General features: G+C 35.2%; 2 protein-coding genes across 6 annotated transcripts in view; one reads left to right on the top strand and one right to left on the bottom strand.

The window, feature by feature from the left end:
- Positions 1 to 1,992, bottom strand: part of LOC117314761 — an 8,379-nt gene extending 6,387 nt beyond the window's left edge. The window contains exons 1-2 of one of the 3 annotated variants that reach the window (XM_033868867.1): positions 1,783 to 1,992; positions 1,293 to 1,360 (exon numbers count right to left, since the gene is read on the bottom strand). Coding sequence is in view for 1 of the 3 variants with exons in the window: in XM_033868864.1 (XP_033724755.1) it covers positions 1,293 to 1,410 (118 nt within the window). In the remaining 2 variants the exon portion in view is untranslated. Of the gene's footprint in view, positions 1 to 1,292; positions 1,520 to 1,782 lie in introns of those variants that run through there. The other 2 variants (XM_033868865.1, XM_033868864.1) reach the window with 2 other exon arrangements.
- Positions 1,566 to 23,299, top strand: LOC117314754 (E3 ubiquitin-protein ligase RGLG4-like). 3 transcript variants are annotated; one of them, XM_033868851.1, is made up of 6 exons: positions 1,566 to 1,678; positions 4,005 to 4,372; positions 15,352 to 15,452; positions 18,670 to 18,786; positions 20,865 to 20,996; positions 22,757 to 23,299. In XM_033868851.1, exons 2-6 carry the CDS (start codon positions 4,072 to 4,074, stop codon positions 23,063 to 23,065), a joined length of 960 nt encoding a protein of 319 aa, XP_033724742.1. In that variant the 5' UTR covers positions 1,566 to 1,678; positions 4,005 to 4,071; the 3' UTR covers positions 23,066 to 23,299. The 3 variants fall into 3 exon arrangements, with proteins under 3 accessions (XP_033724742.1, XP_033724744.1, XP_033724743.1); XM_033868853.1 differs by lacking the exon at positions 15,352 to 15,452 and adding an exon at positions 4,879 to 4,979; XM_033868852.1 differs by lacking the exon at positions 1,566 to 1,678 and adding an exon at positions 2,237 to 2,440.

The raw sequence follows: 23,299 nt of genomic DNA, 5'->3' as shown, positions 1-23,299 counted from the left end.
CTGGGATGAGTGCCGCTGTGGCCTCGGAAATGGACTGGGATGAGCGCCGCTGTGACCTCGGAACTGGATTCGAATGAGCGCCGCTGTGACCTCAGAACTGGACTGGGATGAGCGACGCTGTGACCTCGGAACTGGACTGGGATGAGCGCCGCTGTGACCTCAGAACTGGACTGGGATGAGCGACGCTGTGACCTCGGAACTGGACTGGGATAAGCGCCGCTGTGGCCTCAGAACTGGACTGGGGGGAGCACCGCTGTGGCCTCAGAACTGGACTGGGATGAGCGCCGCTGTGACCTCGGAACTGGACTGGGATGAGCGCCAGTGGCCAGCTGTTAACTCGAACGGTAAGAGTGTCTGTTTAAAGTTTCAAGGTCCCAGGTTCGAATCCCTATCTCAACTAAAAATTATAAATACCAATGGAGCAATCTGGCTACCGGCATTCAGCCCAGTCAGGTTCATAATTACGTTTGACATGAAAAAAGTTTACCCCATGTTTACCTGCTTTGGATCCGTTTTTTTTCTGGTTCTGGTTAGTATTAAGGACTCGCACAACTAAATCAGCCAATCAGCTTGTGTTTCATGTAAACCAAGTCCCTGAGGAGAATGTGTTTCTTAGGTTTGAAGCTGTTTTCATGAGTAATTAATATATGAAATGGGTACTTTCTATATACGAGAATAAAGCATAGGGTTTTGAGGTTTGGAAAATCAAAAATATACACTCCTACTGAAAATAGAATGGCGCAGGACTTGAGGTGTAAAAAGGCGGGAATTCCCCAAGTAGGGGTTCCCCAGTGTACTGTTAATGTCAGGGTTACTGTCTTCCGAGTACCTGTGTGCTCTTATATGCCATTAAACCTATAACAACATTTATCCGATAGAAAAAACTTCAAACTTTAATTTGATATAAATTTCACATCATTTGAACTTCAAACGAGCGAATAAAGCGATTGGGTCACTAGTAATAACATATAGTAAATTATTTAGTTGTGTGAGTCCTTAATAAAAAAAAATAGCCCTTAATACTCAATCAACATCGATATAGTAGGAGCAGAGACCTACAATGTATATATACTAAATTAATATAGGTCTCTGGTAGGAGTAGGACACTAGGGGCTATTATTTTTTCTATTGATAATAACCAGAAGTAGACGCCTGCGCCACAGTCTAGTCTAATATCAATTTTTTTTTAAATACAGTAAGACTAGACATGTCTCTGTCAGTCTGTGTCTGTAAATATCGAACCAAAGTGCTTAACGTGTAACAGTATGTGTATTGAGAGTATGGTTACTTACGTTGGATTGTGCCGATTGTTTCAAAGTGAATCTGCCTAAAACCCTGATATACCAAATTTGAAAAACTTCTGAAATGTAAAAATTTAGACATGTTATAAGGCTGACGTGTACCAAACATCAAAACACACCCACGAGGTTTACTTTCCTTCTCGGTGGTTAATACTGAAAATCACGGTAAATTTAGAAAGATTCCGAAAGAGTTTTGATCATGGGTATTACTGTGTTTATCGAAGTAGGCATTACAGTATTGATAAAGCGCTGTATTGACATCGATCAAAATATGCTGCAATCATAACAAGAAATGAGTCAAAAGTTCAGTATATATTTGAGGTTCGAGTGCTGATTCTTCATACAATCTGTTTGTCGGCTACGTATTTGCATTACAGGTAAGTGTATGTGATGTTGAAAAAGAAGAATGTACTTTTTTCAACACAATAATTCTGAATGAAATATGTAAGAATTTGTCTACTGATTCCCTGTGTAAACAAACTTTCGATGGTTTAGTCTTGAGCGACCCAGTCTTGAGTCCGGAAGCTCTCTTTAGTTCTCTGAAGTAGACTATAAACGAACGGTAGTATATGTCTATGTTACTAGACCTTCATCTTCCTGGTGTAGTGCAGTAGGGCCTATTCTGACTGGAATGTTGTCGCACAGATTGCGTATAGCGCGAGGAGGTAAAAACTATCCACGGTAACCCGTATGTACCACAGGTAGTTGGGGTAAAAAATTATATATTGTATACTATATAGCCTCGCATTATATATATATATATATATATATATTACCGTATAAAAGACTCCATTTTATATAGTAATACGAGGCTATATAATAGTATATATATACAATACAATATATCGGTCAAGCTGGGTGTTGATGCTAGTTGGACCACAGGGCCACGTCACTATCGTATCGTTTTGTAAACACTTAATATGTCTACCCTAAGACTCACACAGGTTATGAGTCGTAGGGTATGCATATTAAGTGTTTACAAAACGATACCATAGTGATGTGGCCCTGTGGTCGGACATTAACTTGCTGATGTGATGGCGGAAGGCAGGAAGGCAGTCTTAAATCATTGATTTTACACCAGGAAGATGAATGTCTAGGTGGTATTGCCTTGAAAATTGGGTGACTAAAATATCCCATAGGTACGCTTATAGTGTTATTTGCATGCCATAGCAAAAAGTAACCAATATATACACGAAACAACATTTTCATTTTCATTGATAAATATACCTAGGCCTCTTTTACAGGTTCTGATAATTTAAATAAAGTTATATTTAAAAAAAAAAAAGTGTACCTTTGTAAGAAAATCATGTCTTATTTGCATAGCTAGCATACTTGCCAACTTTTTAAAATTCTCATGGGAGAGAAGGTGCGTGAATGACATTTTTGACCGGACAACACATTTCATGCATGACATTTTTAGCAAACAAAAAATAAGGGGAGATAATTCGCTATTGGAAAATAACTTCCTTGCATGAACACTTCCCTCCCTCTTATATATAAAACAAACAAACAAACAAAAACAAAGAGGAAAACAATTATACAAAGTTTGGAGAGATAATTATATGAGCAACAAGTTACAAAAAATAGATGCAAAATTACATTATTTTTATTCATTTCTGGAAATTATTTATCATAACTTACTACTGACTCTAAAAAATATTTACTGAGAAATGTTATGAAAAGTTTGTTGTAAGATAGATGTCAGTCAATGAATGCTAATTATGACAATAAGCTGAAAGCACTTTAGTCTTTACACTAAAATGTATGCCATACGTGTTTATGTACGCCATAGCAAAATGCAAGAGTTATTTTCTGCATGTGTATCAAACATTATATAGTAAAGTTTCATTAAATAAAAATGCGTAGTTTGTAAGAAATTGATAATATTCTGTCTATCGCGATTTCAGGTCAATTTCAAGGGAATTAACTCTTACAAAATGAGCAAACCAGATTAGACGGACACTATTTATTTATGAAACCAACTAATAAATGACTTCCACTTTGATCATGTCAGGGTATCTGGCCGATCATCACTGGTAGCACCTGTATCAAATATAAATATTCATCATAGTACAACTACGACAAGAAATTCAAATCTAACCTTCGGATCCCAACACATACTTTCTTCAAATTCTGGCCCTGAAACCAGACCTGAACATTCCAACAGATCTGGTACAATTTTCTGTAGATGGAGCTAATACACTGTATGCTATCATTTTTGTTAATATAAATACATGTATACCTATTGTTCTTTCTGCAACAGGTAGCTATAGCACCTGCATCACCAAGCTATTGTGCTGCTGATCAGGATATATGTTATCAGATCCTGTGGTATGGATTTATTAGGCCTATACATGTACAGGGCTATAAGAACTTTATTTCTGAAACTAAGACAGGTTTTCAAAATAATACGAATAAATACAATCAAAACTAGGTACACATTTTTATAAATAAATATTGATGGACATGTGACTGTGATATATACTAGCAACATTTTTATAGCAATCTGATATCAAGAAAAGACAATATCAACATATATATTTTTATAGCAAGATTTTATCTATTCAGTATGTTGGGCAACTGGAATTTTAAACCATTAGCCCGGCTGGAGAATCTACTTGTCTGAGATCTAGACTTTCCGGCTGCCCGTATGTTCTAGCACTGAATTGTAATTGATCATAATGACTTTTTTTTTTTTAACAGATAATCATTGTCAACACTTAAGAAACTTGCAAAGGAGAAAATTAAAACTTCATAATACTGAACAACTATGGAAATAATCAGCGTGATTATATTTTGTGTGATCGTGTACGTACTGTGGACTTGTTGTGGAAGCAGCGGTAAAAAGACATCCTCCTCTGCTTCAAGGTCAAGGTCATCTAAAGAACAAACTGGCAGCACAAGTTCCCAAAGTAACTTGTACCCTGACCTTAGCCAGCTTCAGAACAATAGTATATTTAACATGTTTGGTGGTAGTAGTTACGACACTATCCTAGACAAGTTCAGTACCTTGGATGAGGTCCAGACCGCTATCAGGAAGGCCGGACTAGAATCATGCAATCTCATATTTGGTAATTATACAAAGCTAGACAATTCATTATAATACATCTATTACTTTATGACAAACTATAACTGTTATATTCATTGGGAAGGTTAAATGCTTCAGATATGTATAAATCAGACGTGTAGAAACCAAACATGTTTTTGTTTGATCTACCATATTTATTTTGATAGCTTCCTTGGTCATTTATACTGTAAACATTACATGCAAGATCAGATCTCGGAATTGAAGGCCTTATTTAATTTTGTGAACCTTTTTCAGATTATCACCAATGATTCTTTTTTTAAATTGATAATTATGCCAAATTAATGGGGCTTATTTAATTTGTGGGCATGAGCTTATTTGCAGATAATTATCATGAGCTTATTATTTGTAGGTAGTTATATATGAGCTTATTTTCAGTTAGATATATATCACGGTAATATAATTACCTGCTTATTTAAATTTATATCAAGTTATAAGCATGTTTTAATTGAACTGTTAATGGTATTTCTTAATGACTAATCTGGTTTGTAGGTGTTGATTACACTGCCAGTAATTTGCAGCAAGGCATACAATCTTTTGGCGGCCGTTCTTTGCATGACACCCGCTCAGGAACACCAAATCCCTATCAAAGAGTACGCCAACTATGCATGTACTTGTATAGTGTATGCATGCTTCACTTACACTAAACTTTTAACAGCCAGGCTGCTAGTATAGTACAGGCGAGATTGAAGTCAACGAAAATTTCATTTTTTCAGCATAATATTTTCAAAACAAAAAAATTCAGTTCCCTGGCTGTTATATATCTATTGCTTTGCACGTTTGTTTATCTAAGTCATATTTAAAGGATTACATTACTAGAAATTTTGAAAGCATTTAAAACTTCTATCAGCAATTGCAGATTTACATTACACTGGTCATGATTCATATTCAAAAATTAATACCAATATTGAAATATATACATATCAAAAATGTACAATGCTATATATAGCTATGCATGTTCTTTGTACTTTAGCCAGCTATCCGGGTTTGTCATACAAATTTAAAATGTATCTTATATACGTACATGCAGAAGATTTTCACTGTCTAAGTTCTGGATCATAGAGCCTATACACTGGTAACCCTAAAACCTTGAATTTACTCGCGCGAGTTTGAATTTTTCAGTGAAAGTGAGCGTTTTCAACGTGGCGTGAGTATTTTAAGTGTAATTGAGTATTCTCAGTGTGCCGTTTTTAAATTCAGTATGCCGTTTTTAAATTCAGAGTGCCGTGGATCGTTACGCATCAGCGCACTCGACAAGTAGTATAGGATTACCTGTACCGATCGATCGATGAAACGTCCAACACCGCGCGCGACCTCGTGTATCGTACGGTAGAAATACGTGTTCTTGCAAACGGGAAATATTACTGGAAGCAACATTTATTGCTCTCGGATTTGGACATTATTCTTTACCCCAGATCAATCGTTATCTATTGTCATTACGCCTGTAATTAATCACAACCCACCTATTCCGTTTACTTGCTCCGAGATCGACTGATATTGTCGTGATATTTGACGTACTTGTTTTCGGTAATACGGCGGTGGTGTTGTCAAAAAAATACCCATGTTATGATTTACCCCGTATAATGTGAAGTGTTCATATGAGAAAGTGTATTGAAGCAATAAACCGGTTACGTTGACTACTGTACATCGTATTTTGTTATTTATTTATAATACTTGACCCGGGCGGGATCCATATGTAATCACTGTGTATTAACTGTGTCAATCTTCCTGTTTCAGATATCCATAACTGAGAAGTATCGCCGTTGCTGTATTACCTGTTCAAGAAACCGTCAACACATGTGATGATTGATAAACATGTTTAATGATACAATTAAATTGGTATATCGCCAGTATATTGCATTTTGTTATTTATACTTACCCCGGGACGTATCGGAGATGACGTACAGTAGCAAGTAAAGTATTCAACGTTTATATTAACTGTTTCAATCTTCTTTTTCAGGTATTCCATGACCCAGGTAGAATGACGTTGTTCATCATATTTTCAAGTGGGTTCGAGGATAGAAACCTACATCTCATTTATCAATAAAATAGTCATCAGCAGTATATCTATATGCAGTTATATTCATTAGCTTACCTGGAGCAGATCGACGATCCTATCCATTAACGGGTGTCTTCAGGTAAGATATATCCTATCACGACACACTGCGTTTAACAGCTATTAAAGCAAAACCCTTTCATTTGTTGTATATGTTATCAAACAATATATTTGCTATCAGTAATCCCATGTGTGCACGTTGTTTTGTTTTTTTTTGTAAAAAAAAATGTACAAGGGGTCCGCGCGTTAAAAATGACGAATTCACAACTTTAAAACTAGTTTGATATATTAATTATTTCTTAGACCCTTTTATGTCCGATAAAAATATAGCCTGTCAAATTGTATTGCAGTATTTCAAAGTAAGAGCCTGTAAACTAATTATGTGTCATGACACGAGATCCGTATTAAATAATAAAAAAAAGGTCGATTAATATTTACTGAAATAAATGGTGATAATTCGTGTCGTTTGTAAATGCAGGGACCGTGATACCATACTCCTACATTTGTGTAACCACGGACAGAGCAATTAAAAATCTTAAGTTCCTGATATCTAACATAAAAAGGCCGCTGATTTTATTTTGTATCCGACCTTATTGAACTGATACCAGTGTGATTAGAACCATCTTCTTGGGATCTAGATAAACTCTACCCTACCGCATTGTTCCGACAGTAAACGACCAATACCTCTCAAAACGGCCCTTTTCAGGGCCGACTTCTTTTCACGAAATGCAAAAAAAAAAAAAAAATGAAAATGAAAATGCACAACTCAAATCTATAGAACTAATATTTCAAAAAGCAAATCGTACGTATTACGTAGTTTCACTCGGGCAACAAACGGTCATTTTTGTACACGTGTTGTTGCAGCAGTACAAGATGGAGAATATAACATTTGGTATTAAATTTACTTTATTTTTTATGTTTCTGATAGCAACAGGATATTTTATATTAGAATAGAAATAAGCAAACTGATGATGTGGGACAAACAGCACGACACTTAATTTGCTAGTTACGTGACTCCGCCTATTGACAGATTTCGTCACCTGTCACCGTCTTCCAATGAACACAAGTAGGCGGAGACGCGGGTTAGTTGACAGGTAGACAGGCGCCAAAGTTATATAAACTAATCCAATTAGACAACACCGCAGGTGGGCGGAGTCACGGATAGATGATCTGTCATGTCAGATGATCACTTGTCTCAATGATTGTTACATTCAATTTTAATGCATTAATTGATCACTTAGAAATTGTATGTATGTATTCATGGTTATGATGAATAATGAGTGTTTGTAAGTATTTTTTTTTCAGGTTTCAGATTTGAAATTCTGTAATTAACATATCCCACGGACAGTGAAGTGATCTCCAAGGCTGGATTCAGTATCAAAATACATCGATATACAATCGTCCGATTGCAATAAAATGTTGCACGATGTTAGATATAAGTACAATTTGTATGTTGCAGAAAAAAACCCACATATTAATGAACGAATTCCTTGGCGTGTAAAAGTAACTGGGCACCGATATAGTATTTAATTCTATACAATTTTTCATTAAAAGGACGTCAATTTCATTTGAATAATTTTTGTAAGATGGGTACGACTTCGCCTATTTCTCTCGGTACGAGTCCGCCAAATTTAGGTACGATTCCGCCAATTTAGGGTACGAGCTTCTATGAAACATACATATACATTTACTAGCACCGTGCCAGAAGTGTAATTTTCTTTTTTTATGCATTTTCCACCTTTCATTTAGTGTAAACTTTTATTCTTTCATACAGACAAGACAAAATACAACAAATATCGCTTCAAGACTGAACAGGATATGGACTGTACCTTTACTGAGGAACGATAACGTTTCAGAAAATATATCAAGTACAATGAATATAACTCTTGTTGCATCAATAATTTATTCTATTGCGCGATAGTTTGAAAATATGGACGATGTATACCATTTCACTGCCTAAATCTTCTGCTGGATTTTATATACAAAATGAACAAATGTACTTTGTATCTATTGTGATTGTTACCATGCCGCTAACGATTGCTCTTTCTCAATGTTAATAAAATGAAAATATAAATTTTCAAATCAATCATATAGCAATTAAAAAAAAAGATAAAAACTTTCCGCGAATACAGCATCCAGATGTGAAAAAATTAGAGGATATTGTTTACACTGACTCTATCTTTGTCTATATGTTCAATAATTAAAAGCTATTGACGCTATTAGTTGTATCTAATAATTAAGAAATGATTAACGATGATTCGTGTATTGTTGCAAGATATACAACAAGGACGAAGATATTTTGCAATTAAATTAATAACTCTGCAGAGGATATTTTGCAATTAAACTAACAACTCTGCTTATAACATTAATGTATTACAATGGCCTTACAGACATACGGGCGTGATATTCTGCAAAGGTAAGTGTGTTTACTCGTGTAACATACAGGTTACGGTATAGGGTACAGGTGACCGCTCCAGCGTCTGACCGGGTCCACCCAGCCAAACTCGGTCAGTCGTCACTGATGTGTGTTTGTGTCCGTGTTTCTGGTAACATATAGGTTATGGTACATGCATTTTACAGGTCTTCTAGAAGAACTCGCGCAGTGGGAAGTTCGGTTAGGGGATACACTTCACTGTTTAAAATGATAATCTCAAAGAAAACAGTAACCACATGTGTCCATGTAATTAACAATGGGTGACTGGACAGGTGTGAAAGAAGACTGGCACTTTCGGAGTGAAACGGAGAAAAGTAACTCTTAATGATGATAATTGCTGTATATCTAAGGAAATCCAAAGGAAGAACGCTGTTATTTTTTTTTATATAGTTTGTATTGTTATCGTATTTTCTTTCTCTGTATACCACTTTTGGTAAAGGTGTTGAGATGAGATGAATCGGGATAAGGACAAACTCACACATATGTTATCCCCATATAAAAGTGCTACCGAAACCAGGGACATATAATTTTCTATTATAACAGGCCATATATCACATGTAACATCTTACTATTTTGTTTATTATAACGAGCCGTATACAACATGTAACATCTTACTAATTTTCTTTTATAACGGGCCAAATTCAACGTGTATCCTCTTGCTAATTTTCTATGATTACGGGTCATTAACATTAAAAATTGAATAATTTTCTATTTCAACGGGTCGTTGTAACACTTGATCATGAAAAATTAGTAATCCCAGACAGGATTCATAGAGTAAATTTTCAACATCGTGGTTATGTGAATGAGCCAAATTTGGTTAATTATTCTATAGGCAAACCTTTGAGATACGAATTTGTTTTGCTTGTAGGAAAAACGAAACTCACTGAATTCCAAAAATATATCTTCGGAACTTTTATGAAGTGCATGGAAACCTAACGTGTGAACTCACAAGTAATTATCGGCATGTGCCGATTAGAACCTGAACGCCAGAAATCACAGACACCTGCGGTGCAGTGACAGGTGTTATAAGCTTGTGGACCGTAATTTCTCACCTGGTAATTGTTTAGCGGTATACTAACCAACCCAAACTTGAGGATTCGTAATTCTCCGAACATGCTGGTATATTTTTTCTAATTCCTGTTTTAAAAGACATGACTTGCGACACACGAATGGAAAGTAAAACACAAGGATCTCAATCACTTCACGTTAATTACACAATTACTAAAAGAAAAGAAAGATAAATAAATGAAAAAAAAACGAAATAAAAGAAAAAAATACACTTTACCCATTGCGAGTTTAATAATTTTAGTATTAATTATGATTAGTCACGATGAACTAAATTGTATGTTTTTTATCACATAAAAAAACGGAACTAAAATTATGGTTTTAATAAGTCTCTGTGATATGTACCTGTAAGTATCGACCAATACTATTATAATTGTTGCTAAGCACTTTTATATAATTTCACTTTCAACGATCGTATATAAATTATATCTTTCTCAAGCATTTAATCGTCGGTAATCCCTGGGACCATGACATGTAACATAAGGGATAAGATCTGTATGATTATAAGCAAGTTGTAGGCTCAAACACTGGTTTTCATACGGAAGAGATACTAGTCTATTGTAGATCATGATGAATCTATATAAAATATAACTTTCTGAATTAAGTGACCTTCATGACTAAAAGCGGGTTTTGCATAGATTATAATGCATAAGTTTACAGTATGTGTGTATCGTCTCACAAACCAGAATATCCAGAACTGTTGTATTTTAAAATGACACATTATTTTATTTAAATAGCTCAAATTGATATTGTTGGATTCCAACTTCTTGTCAGCAATATTCACCAAATTCATCAACCCTAAACCTCGTATCCAGATCATATGTGAAAAGAGAATAAATGAAGTTGAATTTGAATCTTCAGACTGGTCTGTGTTGCTACTGTCCACACTGTCGTCTATACTGCAGGCCACCATTTCAGTTACTCCGTTAAACCTGTACATCAATCAATCAAACAAAGACCGATGGTCTATTATAATCTGAAATTCTAAAATCTGAAAGCAGCGCACACGATGTTTTGTCAGTGAACATATTAAATAAAACAGTCAATTGGTCATATATCTATAAGCCTGATCGTCAGAAGAATTGATCTCGTAGCATTACAGCAGTGCTGCTACTGAAACATGTGCACAACATGTGTGTAGGCTACCTCACGAAAAGTGGGTCGACACACCAAAAGTTAACTGACCCCGTCAGGCACAAGCTTTTCACCGAAGACCTCATCCCCGGGGCATTAATTAGAATATAATTAGCGGCAGTATACCGAACTCAGTGAATTTCGTAAATACCTGTTTACCTGGGAAGTGTCCAGTTGACCTGCTGACCTAGCGGTGTCCTGGGGCGTTGATTAATTAGTCGTTGTCATGCCTGACTTGCCTATGATTTGTGCATTGGCCAGTTTACCTGGGTATCTCACCTGTGCACAATATTATCGGTTTCATGAATAAAACAGATCACATGACACTTCAGTCTCTCTGTACAGACATTATGCAGACGAATCTGTATTGGTTTACTTGAGTAATTAATAGCCGTGGATATCGATATTATAAAAACATGTCAAAGTTATTATCAAAATACATGTCACCAAAGTTAAGTTCTTTATTACTTTAAGCCTTTCGGCTCATCCGTAGACATGTGAATATACATAATATAACAAAAGCATTGATTACTTTCGCACCACACCCACACCGACAAAAGACCTGTCCAAGTACCGGGCAGTCTTCATCCAGGCCGGAGAGAATGATGTAATGGACAGTACATCGGCTGAAATCAAAACAACCACCATTCGAATCTATGACGTTTTGATTGCCCAGAGAGTTAACCAAGTATGTTTCCACGTCATGATCGGACCTACAACAAACGGGTTATCACTCATTAACTGAGTTTTGAAGAAAATGCACCACGATATGATCTGGGTGCACGGACCAAACTTGCTTCCACAGACTCGGTTCAGCGCAAGGATGGCACACACCTGACTCTATAAGATGGAATTTGCCTTCTCCAACAGCGGATACTGCAGTAACAATGGAAGGAAGATAGAAGTCAGTCGCTTTGATTCGTCTATAGCTACACTATAATGACGGCCCTTTTCAGGACCACCAAAAACACTCGAAAAACATCCAGCACTCGAATTTATGCAATAAAAACAACTATTATATATTTATTGCAAATGTTTATATATATAAAAACAATATCTCAATTACCGAGTCGGTATCTATAATTTGGATAATTACGTCCACACATTACAGTTTCTGTAATGGCCGCCTTCCATAACATGATGAGCAGGGATTCGAAATTCTATCAATACTCAAGGTTCATATTTGAAATTTCTTAAAACGTATGAGTTTTCTTCTGCTTGGGGATATAATGAAATATATGAGATATGTTCAGTGGCAAATGTTGTTGGGAACGTGAATTTTGGCGACTCTGAAAATTGACATAAATTCCACACATAGTTTCTGTAATGGCCGCCTTCCATAACATGATGCGCGGGGGTTCGAAATTCTATCAATACTCGAGGTTCATATTTGAAATATGTTTAAACGTCTGAATTTTCTTCTGCTTGAGAGTATAATGAAAATCAAGTATGTAACTGTTCTATTTGTACTTATATTTGGGAAGGTTATTTCAACACTGAAGCTCGTACTTTGGAACGACTTCCTAAAAACAGGTTGTTGTGTCAAATTCGAATAATTCAAAGTTGTGATAAACGTTGTCCCGAATCCCTTTTGCCAACACCAAATCTTGATATTCTATATAAAAAGTGTTGCGTTGACAATTAAATACAAGTCCCCATGGGGTTTACACAGGTCGACAAAGAGACACGACCGCCCATCTTACAAATTCCATGGTACGATTAAATACATTGGATACAAAATATCCGGGTTAGTAGTTGGACACTTATTTCTTTGTATATATATTGTTTGATAACATATACAACAAATGGAAGGGTTTTGCTTTAATAGCTGTTAAACGCAGTGTGTCGTGATAGGATATATCTTACCTGAAGACACCCGTTAATGGATAGGATCGTCGATCTGCTCCAGGTAAGCTAATGAATATAACTGCATATAGATATACTGCTGATAACTATTTTATTGATTAATGAGATGTACGTTTCTATTCTCGAACCCACTTGAAAATATGATGAACAACGTCATTCTACCTGGGTCATGGAATACCTGAAAAAGAAGATTGAAACAGTTAATATAAACGTTGAATACTTTACTTGCTACTGTACGTCATCTCCGATACGTCCCGGGTAAGTATAAATAACAAAATGCAATATACTGGCGATATAACAATTTAATTGTATCATTAAACATGTTTATCAATCATCACATGTGTTGACGGTTTCTTGAACACGTAACAGCAACGGCGATACTTCTCAGTTATGGATATCTGAAACAGGAAGATTGACACAGTTAATACACAGTGATTACATATGGATCCCGCCCGGGTCAAGTATTATAAATAAATAACAAAATACGATGTACAGTAGTCAAACGTAACCGGTTTATTGCTTCAATACACTTTCTCATATGAAAACTTCACATTATACGGGGTAAATCATAACATGGGTATTTTTTTGACAACACCACCGCCGTATTACCGAAAACAAGTACATCAAATATCACGACAATATCAGTCGATCTCGGAGCAAGTAAACGGAATAGGTGGGTTGTGATTAATTACAGGCGTAATGACAATAGATAACGATTGATCTGGGGTAAAGAATAATGTCCAAATCCGAGAGCAATAAATGTTGCTTCCAGTAATATTTCCCGTTTGCAAGAACACGTATTTCTACCGTACGATACACGAGGTCGCGCGCGGTGTTGGACGTTTCATCGATCGATCGGTACAGGTAATCCTATACTACTTGTCGAGTGCGCTGATGCGTAACGATCCACGGCACTCTGAATTTAAAAACGGCATACTGAATTTAAAAACGGCACACTGAGAATACTCAATTACACTTAAAATACTCATGCCACGTTGAAAACGCTCACTTTCACTGAAAAATTCAAACTCGCGCGAGTAAATTCAAGGTTTTAGGGTTACCAGTGATATATACAGTACCTGCTAATTGCTATATACAGTATTTTTTTAAATTTTGTTTTTTATCTATATAGCGTTACAGCTAGATATCTAGTAATGAAATCCTTGAGTGTTATATAACACTATTCTGGTAATGGCTGGAGCTGCTGTCAACTATCATTCTGATTTAATCTGTTTAACAACCAGATCAAGTGACCTCAATGTTGTTGTTGAACCTGATCGAGTGGCCTCAATGTTATTAGGTAACCTGATCGAGTGGCCTCAATGTTGTTATAGTGAACTTGATCAATTAGTGTCCTCAATGTTACTAGGGGAACCTGATCAAGTGGCCTCAGTGTTGTTATAGTGAACCTGATCGAGTGGCCTCAGTGTTGTTAGTGAATTTGATCAATTAGTGTCCTCAATGTTACTAGGGGAACCTGATCGAGTGGCCTCAGTGTTGTTATAGTGAACCTGATCGAGTGGCCTCAGTGTTGTTAGCTTGATAGACTCTTATTCATGCATGGTTCAAGCTGCCTGACATGGTTGATCAGATACCGATAGCAATAAAGAGGTTAGATTGTTTAAAACAGTCGATAGTGTAATACTTGTAAAATAAATAAAGCATGAACGTGTGATTCAACAAACTTCGGGGACAGATAATGTAGGCCCATTCATCAGCAACAAATAATAAATTTCCGAGACAAGTTTCTTCTAACAAAAGTTATCAATCAAAGATCAAATATCTAATCTTGATACAGATCAATTAATACATGGAGAAAAAAGCAGTGGAATGCATGTATGCACTTTAATACAATATAATATTATAATTTGGAACAAAATATACCAGGACAGTAATTCACAGGAATCTTATACGTAGGAAAATGTAATGCGATTTATCAAGAAATATGACGGACATCATAAGATTAATCAATCTAAGAATTAAACCTAATTATAGTGTACGCCAATTGAAGGGAGTTTTAAAAAAAAAATTCTGCATCTTTCAGGAGAATGTAAACACAAACACAGCCGTTTTAAAATAAATAAAATTTCTTAATATGGCATAGTATAATCGTCGGTATAACATCCAGGAATTCACTTAAAAAACAACAAAAATGTCGTCTTTGCCCCGCCATTTTATATCTATATACTACTTGCTTTCCTCCTTTATCCCTCTCATGCACAGCATCGGTGAGTGGCCATGACACTTTGATATATTCATTAATGTCTCCTTGCTGAGCAAATTTCTAAAGAAATTAGATTACAACCAGATTATGCAGTGCCTGCAGTATTCCGCCCGCCGCATCAAACATTTAGATTAATGTTTATAAATTTGACAAATAAATATGACCTTGTCTCTTTGACCTTCACAGGCATAGACTACACCGTCAGTAATATGCACTCAGGTCAAAGGTCATTTGGTGGTAAAAATCTACATGCAATAGGACCAATGTTCATGAACCCCTACCAACAGGTAAGAAAAGTTAATAATTAATATTTACCTGTTCAGTCGCCCTTTATGTTTCCATGAATAAGATATAATCATTTAAAAATTTCTTGTCAAACTTTCATGCCATTTCAATTTAACATTCGAAGCACAGGGGCTTGACCTGTTCTTACTATGATCCAGAATATTATATTTAACCCTTGATTATGTTCATTCTGGGTCAGAAATGTGTCAAGTCCCTGTGATAGTGTAAGGAGGTCATTTCTACTACAGAATCTATCCATAATTTAACTGTGTGTGTGATAAATCGGTGTGATCTAATGCTAATTCCTGTGATAGTGTAAGGAGGTCATTTCTACTACAGAATTTATCCATAATTTAACTGTGTGTCTGATATATCGGTGTGATCTAATGCTAATTTTCATATTTACCTAAAAAATAATAAATAGTAAAACATTTTTGTGCCAATTATTGAATATCATTTTCCTAGTAATATCTAACAGGTTTGATAATTGTTGGGTGGTTGTTCAACAGGCCGTCTAACTCTAAATTAATAAGTTTGCATATACTGCACTTTTCTTCAGATATAGTTCCTTTTCTTACAATTTAAAAGAAAACAAACTTTGTTACCATCTCATGATCAGATCATCATTAAATCCAGCATAAATGTTCATTTCATACAATATACATATATATGCTGTATATGTATAGCTATACATGTATTTTTATCCTCAAATCATAAGATACACTGACTATTTGATTCCTTGTTTAAATAACAGGAATCTAGATCTGGCCACTTCAGAAAACCTTACATTATTCTGTTATACATAACAATTGTATAACTTTATTCAGGTGAGCGATACAGGCCCTCTGGGCCTCTTGCTCAGGTTTGCATTGGGTATCATTACTTTACATATTCCTTAGAAAATATGAATTGTTGCCAGTTCCTGTAGGAAATATTAAACATGAAAACACAAAGTTTAATGCTGATTGAGCTTTGGTTTGATTTAGTATGGTTTAATGTCCATACAACAGCTATGGTCATTTAAAGGATGACCTCCTCTATGTATTGTTTAACATCCTATCAACAGCTATGGTCATTTAAGGATGACCTCCTCTATGTATTATTTATTGTCCTATCAGCAGCTATGGTCATTTAAGGATGGCCTCCCCTGTGTAGGTTTTGTTTTGTTTTGTTTAACATCCAAACAACAGCTGTATGGTTAAGGATTACCTCCCCTGTTTGTGAGATGCATGCGTGTGTTGTGTGACATTGGAGGCTGTGGTATGTTCGTGATTTGTTTCTTGTGATAGCGCGGAACTGATGCCAACTTTCAATGATATATACTGCCCATATGACACCAAGCAGGACACCGGTACCCTACCCAGTCACATTGTACCGACAATGGGTGAACCAGTTGTCCCACTCCCAAAATACTGAGCGCTAAGCAGGAATAGTAACATAAAGACTGGTATATATGTCTCCACTAGGGGACAGAACCCAAAGCCTTCCTCACAGGGGCAAACACTTAACCAAAGGTCAAAAGTAAGGTGAAGTCAAGGGAGACAGGAAAAAACAAGTTTATCAAAAAAAAGAAAAGATAAGATCCCAAATTTAGTCGCATCCTGTGATCATGCAATGGGGGCAGCAGGTACAGTTGTTAAGCTCAATACCTGCAGGGCTGGTGATTGGTCATGAGCTGGTAATAAGTCTGATGACCAATAGAAGATAATACACAAATGACTATATATATAAATAAAATCAGAAGAGAAAATTCTCCCTAAGGAGAAATACTCCAAGAACCAAGTCGTCCTGCAGAGTTCAAAAATATGCTTTGTTATTGATGACGTCATAAAGTCTTGTTATTATCACATGACCTCTATTGTCTCCACTTACCACTACCTGTACATCATGTAACACTGTACTATGTAAGCTGTGCCCTGAGGATGGCCTACCTTAGGCCGAAACATGTCAGCAACCAGCATTCCTTTTCAATACAACATTAACATACCTGGATTCAGGAGTTGGCTCTCTTCTTTTTATTTTGTTATATATAAATGTTATATCAGATTAGTTAAGCAAGTTCTGTGATTGAATATGAAGGCAAGTGGCACATAAAATTATATAATGAGTTCAATAAATTCCATATGACATAACCACTAGTGTAAGATTCTGTTTATCACATAAATCTATGAGAATATTTGTGGAAATTAACAAATTAGTTTCTATGTATGACGGGCAAATTTTAACTTGGATGTATACCGGTATCTTTCTCGTAAGGGACAATTGTGCCATGTTTTATTGCGAAGGCATCAATTATTTATGACGTCACAATAGTGTTAATCTATTACACGTCTCGTGATATTTATGACATAAACTCTTAAAACGTATGACATGTGATAAAGATACACAATTTTGTTAATCTGTTACATGACTCGTGATATTTATGACATAAACGTATGACATGTGATAAAGATACACAATTTTGTTAATCTATTATACGACTCGTGATATTTATGACATAAACGTATGACATGTGATAAAGATACACAATTTTGTTAATCTATTATACGACTCGTGATATTTATGACATAAAACGTATGACATGTGATAAAGATACACAATTTTGTTAATCTATTACACGCCTCATGATATTTATGACATAAACGTATGACATGTGATAAAGATACACAATTTTTATGTATAGTAATTCATATCTTTATACTTTCTTCAAATCTATACAGCACTTATTTCCTCTTACTAAACGCACTTGTGAATTAATAGTGCCATATATCTGACTATACAGAACTTTGTACTGGAATTTAGATATCTTTATAAAGAAAACTACATATAATTTTTATGTACATATTTACATACTTGTTATTCAAGTCATGATTTGACTTTAACTCACTTGATTTATGATGTATCTGCGACTTTTCATAAAGAAACAATATCAATGCATGGTAATTTTATTAAATGATCAATTTACAAATATTTATTTGATGTTGTTCAAAGTGAAATTTACAGTTACATATATTCTTTTCATTTCAAAATATTTCATTATCAAGTAATACATGTATATACAATTACATAAAGATCTATAAATAAATGGATTAGACAACAGGTTAAGCCTATACTGGTCCTTTCCAATGATATATTATATTCTTATTCCTACATATTTATGTAACTATGGTTACAGTGATCAGCTCGTCAACCATTTAAACAGACACTTATATGTAACAGGTCATCTGTATCCTCGGAGAAACGCTCGAACCATTTGATGACGATGGCATCATCCCTGCGTTTGGATTTGGTGATGTTTCGACCAGAGGTCATGGAGTGTTTCCTTTTCGAACAGAAGTAGGTAACATAGCTGTGTTTACTTTTCTACCAGAATATATATACGCTTTGATATTCCACTCTCAAGCCATTGTATAAATGTGCCGACTGTTGGATATATAGAGGTTACACAACGAGTGGTTGTTGGATATGGAATTTATTTCACACGAGTAAGTTATTTTTCAAAAGTTACAAAAGACACGAGCTTTAGCGAGTGTTTTTTGCAACTTTTAAAAAATAACTTACGAGTGTGAAATAAATTCCATATCCAACAATTTCGAGTCGTGTGACCTGTTTCTACCACAATAATATCGGCTGAAATCAAAGGGAAACGTGGCCAAGTATAATTTCGCGTATGCAAATAAAGTGTACCGGTGACGTCAGGGACCCGGTGATGTGACGTCATTAGATTATTGATGACGTCAATAACAATTGCAGCTTGGGTCAAAGTTCACTGTGTTAGCCAATCAAAATGCGGACAGAGTTTATACCACGTGTGGTTTAAACAGATTGTTAATCAACAGCTGTAATGATTAACTGATGGTCTGAGAGTTGAATAGCACAGGGTATAGTGGTATATGATCATGACCTTCAGGTCTTTTGCTTGGTCAAGAATTCGAACTTTGACCCAAGTTGCAATTGTTATTGACGTCATCAATAATCGAATGACGTCACATCACCAGGTCCCGGACGTCAACGGTACACCTTATTTGCATATGCGAAATAACACTTGGCCATGTTTTCCTTCGATTAAAGCCGATATCTTTGTGGTAGAAACAGGTCACATGACTCGTGATTTTGGGATATGGAATTTATTTCACACGATCGAGTAAGTTATTTTTTAAAAGTTGCAAAAGACACTCGCTTTAAGCGTGTGTCTTTTGTAACTTTTAAATAATAACTTACTTGTGTGAAATACATTCCATACCCAACAACCACTTGTTGTGTAACATTGTTGTGTAACATTGTTGTGTACATAAGTATACTGTATGGAGATCATCATTGTGAATGGATCCCCGGATGTATGGACAATCATTTGCGTAATTATATTAATTAGTTCATACAAATTGTTAACTGGTAATTATATTTATAATTTGAATTAAGATTTCCCTGCAAAAAAATGCCAGTACTGGATGTATATATCAGGTTTGAACAGTTTTTATCTTGATAAATATATATCTTTCTTAAAAACCTTAAGATAAACCTATTATATTAATTAGTTCATGCAAATTGTTAACTGGTAATTATATTTATAATTTGAATTAAGATTTCCCTGCAAAAAAATGCCAGTACTGGATGTATACATCAGGTTTGAACAGTTTTTATCTTAATAAATATATATCTTAAACACCATTAAAATAAATCTGTTATTAAAATTCTTGATTTAAGAGAATGAAAGGGTTGATTCAAATAAGTCACAAATATATAATGTATACATTTTGTAATAATCAATTTTTCTTTGTTTTCATGGTAAATACTCAAATGCGATTGGTCGAAAAATTCTTTTCATTCTTCTATGAAAGAAATTCCGAGAATGGCGCGAAAAATGTGATGTCACAATACGACAATTGACGTTGCGTATTGATTTGAGAAAAAGAATCCCAATTAAAAAAAACCAGTAAAATTGTACATAAAACATGTTACATATTAGAAAATCATTTTCAAAAATTAATTATAAGCGTTGATGTCAATTTTTTTTTAGTTTCATACCACGACTGAAACTAAAAAAAAATGACATCAACGCTTAACTGACTTTTCAACAACAAAAATATAACCAATCTGATTGTAGTAAGAGATAATAATTAAGAAACAAAACAATTCCTGGACCAAAACCAAAATCTTAAATAAATGAATAAATGAATAAATAAATAAATAAATAGATAAATATATAAATAAATAAATAAATGAAAAAATGTAACTTAACTAAAATGTCCTACAAGAAAAATAATCTAACAAAATGCAATTTTACAAGTCATGACATGTGCAGAAATAATCAAGTATTGTTTAACTTGTTATAGAATATGTATTAGAACATATCTCTAGATTCATTTGAACTTAACATGACCTCAATTGACCTTTGACCTTTTTTTTATTATTAGGGATATTGCCATGGTTTCCATGATGTACTTGAAGCTTACAACCAAATAACGCCAAACGTCCGAATGAGTGGTCCGACAAACTTTGCTCCCCTGATACGACAAGCGATTGACATTGTAAAGAAAACAAAGTCGGTAAGTACAGTGTGACTCAAGGTCATACCTGACACCAAGGTCATATCTGACACCAAGGTCATACCTGACACCCCAAGGTCATACCTGACACCAAGGTCATACCTGACACCCCAAGGTCATACCTGACCCCAAGGTCATACCTGACACCTCTCAAAGTAGGGAGGTGGGCTTAGGTAATAAAGGATATTGAACTAGTAACATTTCTACAAAAGCCTGGTTGGGTCTCTGATGAAAATAGTACCATTCTTGTTCACAGATAAGTCCCTGCCCACAAATAATAATCCTCTTCATTTTTGCAGAATCATCAATTTTGAAATACTGTATACCTGGTATTTTTCGCCCCAGGTTAATTTTGCCCTTGAGCCAAACAAAAGATATTCGCCCCATTTTAAATTTGCCCTAAATTACTTATAAGAAATGTCTTTTCCTCGTTTACAATCGGAAAATTCCATTCAGAATTCTCGATACAGTTGCACTCAGAACACTCAAAATTTATCGAGTTCCCCCATTTTCTTTTCATCGCATATCCCGCTGAGGTGTGAAATGTAATTAGGTGTTGAATATACAACTTTTACCTGTGTTCAGATATACTTATGTGATATAGTAATGTAATAAGTAAAATTGATGAATATATTATCTGCCTGACCCTTGGGTGTAACCCATGTGTTTACTTGGCCAAAGCTATTGATTAACTTATGTAATAACCGGTCCTTTGGATCTGTGTGACCCTTGTGTTACCTAGCAAATGTATATTGATTGATTTACTTATATAGTTACCTATTGACCTTCCTATGTACCTTTAATCCATTGGCCAGCTTATTTCGTATAAGACCATGTAATAGTTTTATGTGATAGTTAAAGGTCAAGAATTGTGAACAACTGGCCTATTCTTGTGCATATGGTGTTCCTTTTAGCCTATATACAGTCCGGACGGAAATGCACGGCAACGGATTTCCGTAACGTTATTTGTACTCACCAGTCCGGAAATTCGGATTTATTGTTAAAAAGTCTGACAATTAGACGTGTTTATGAAACGTCCCGGATTGTATATAATCAAGGGAGATAACTCTTACACGACAATTTTTTTGACCTAGTAGACGAAATTCGGCAGTCCGGAAAACTCGTAATCCGGACGGTTTGGATTGGGAACGAAGGTGTTCGGATTATCGAGGGTCCACTGTATATTGATACTAAACCTTTTCACTGGGGGAGGTGCCTATTTGAGGATAGATAGGTATTGTCTAGTAATAATGAATGTTGTTCTAATGAATAAACAATATTGTAACGACTCAACTAAATTGTCGTAATGAATTGGTAATTTCATGAACTAGCCATAATATTGTCTGAACCAGTCGTAATTTCATCTGAAATAACTGTTCATGAATAAGCTATCTTTTAATAACGACTAAATGTTTTTTATTGATGAACCTAAATGCAGGCTTTTGTAGATTTCGGCTGAATAACAATAAACATATGCTGGTTTATTTTGGAGACATAATCATATTGCCGAATAAACACACTTTCTGGGATTGTTTTGGGGCCAATAAAGAGGGGTTTTCCACTTAATAAATCCAATACCATATTTTAGCCAAATTCTTAAAATTTTCAATTTATTTCTGAAAATTTCCTTTCTAATTCAACAGTATTCTACCCCAAATGAGTCAAAAAGGAGGTAGCAGTAACGTTTTATTGGGTATAAAGGGGAGACAACTTTCAAAAATGGAGGATTATATTTTAATGTTCCTTTATCTCCCTTACAGTATCACATTCTAGTAATCGTCGCTGACGGTCAGGTCACCAACGAACAGGACACAATCAACGCCATTGTTGAAGCTTCAAGATGGCCGCTTTCCATTGTAATGGTCGGAGTTGGTGATGGACCATGGGAAGTCATGAGAGAGTTTGATGATAAAATTCCACACAGAAAGTTTGATAACTTCCAATTTGTTGACTTTAACGGTGTGATGTCCTCGTCCAGGAATCCTCAGGCTGCATTTGCACTTCACGCTTTGATGGAAATACCAGACCAGTACAAACTGATACAAAAACATGGCCTGCTTAAGTTTTAACTTGTGATGTTATTTCTGTTATACAGTACAAACTGATACAAAAACATGGCCTGCTTAAGTTTTAACTTGTGATATTATTTCTGTTATACGATTGTATATTTGTCTTATGACTGACATTGTAATATTTTTATACCAGTAAATCATCTCCATATGCTGACATCAATTACTCATCATTTGTTATCCAATCAAAATGTTTGAATTTGTGGAAGGAAATAAAACAGGTACAGCAATTGA

This window comes from Pecten maximus, chromosome 16, assembly GCF_902652985.1.
Source record: "Pecten maximus chromosome 16, xPecMax1.1, whole genome shotgun sequence".
Taxonomy (NCBI): domain Eukaryota; kingdom Metazoa; phylum Mollusca; class Bivalvia; order Pectinida; family Pectinidae; genus Pecten; species Pecten maximus.
Note: the sequence above shows the minus strand (reverse complement) of the source record. Positions and strands in the feature narration are given on the sequence as shown.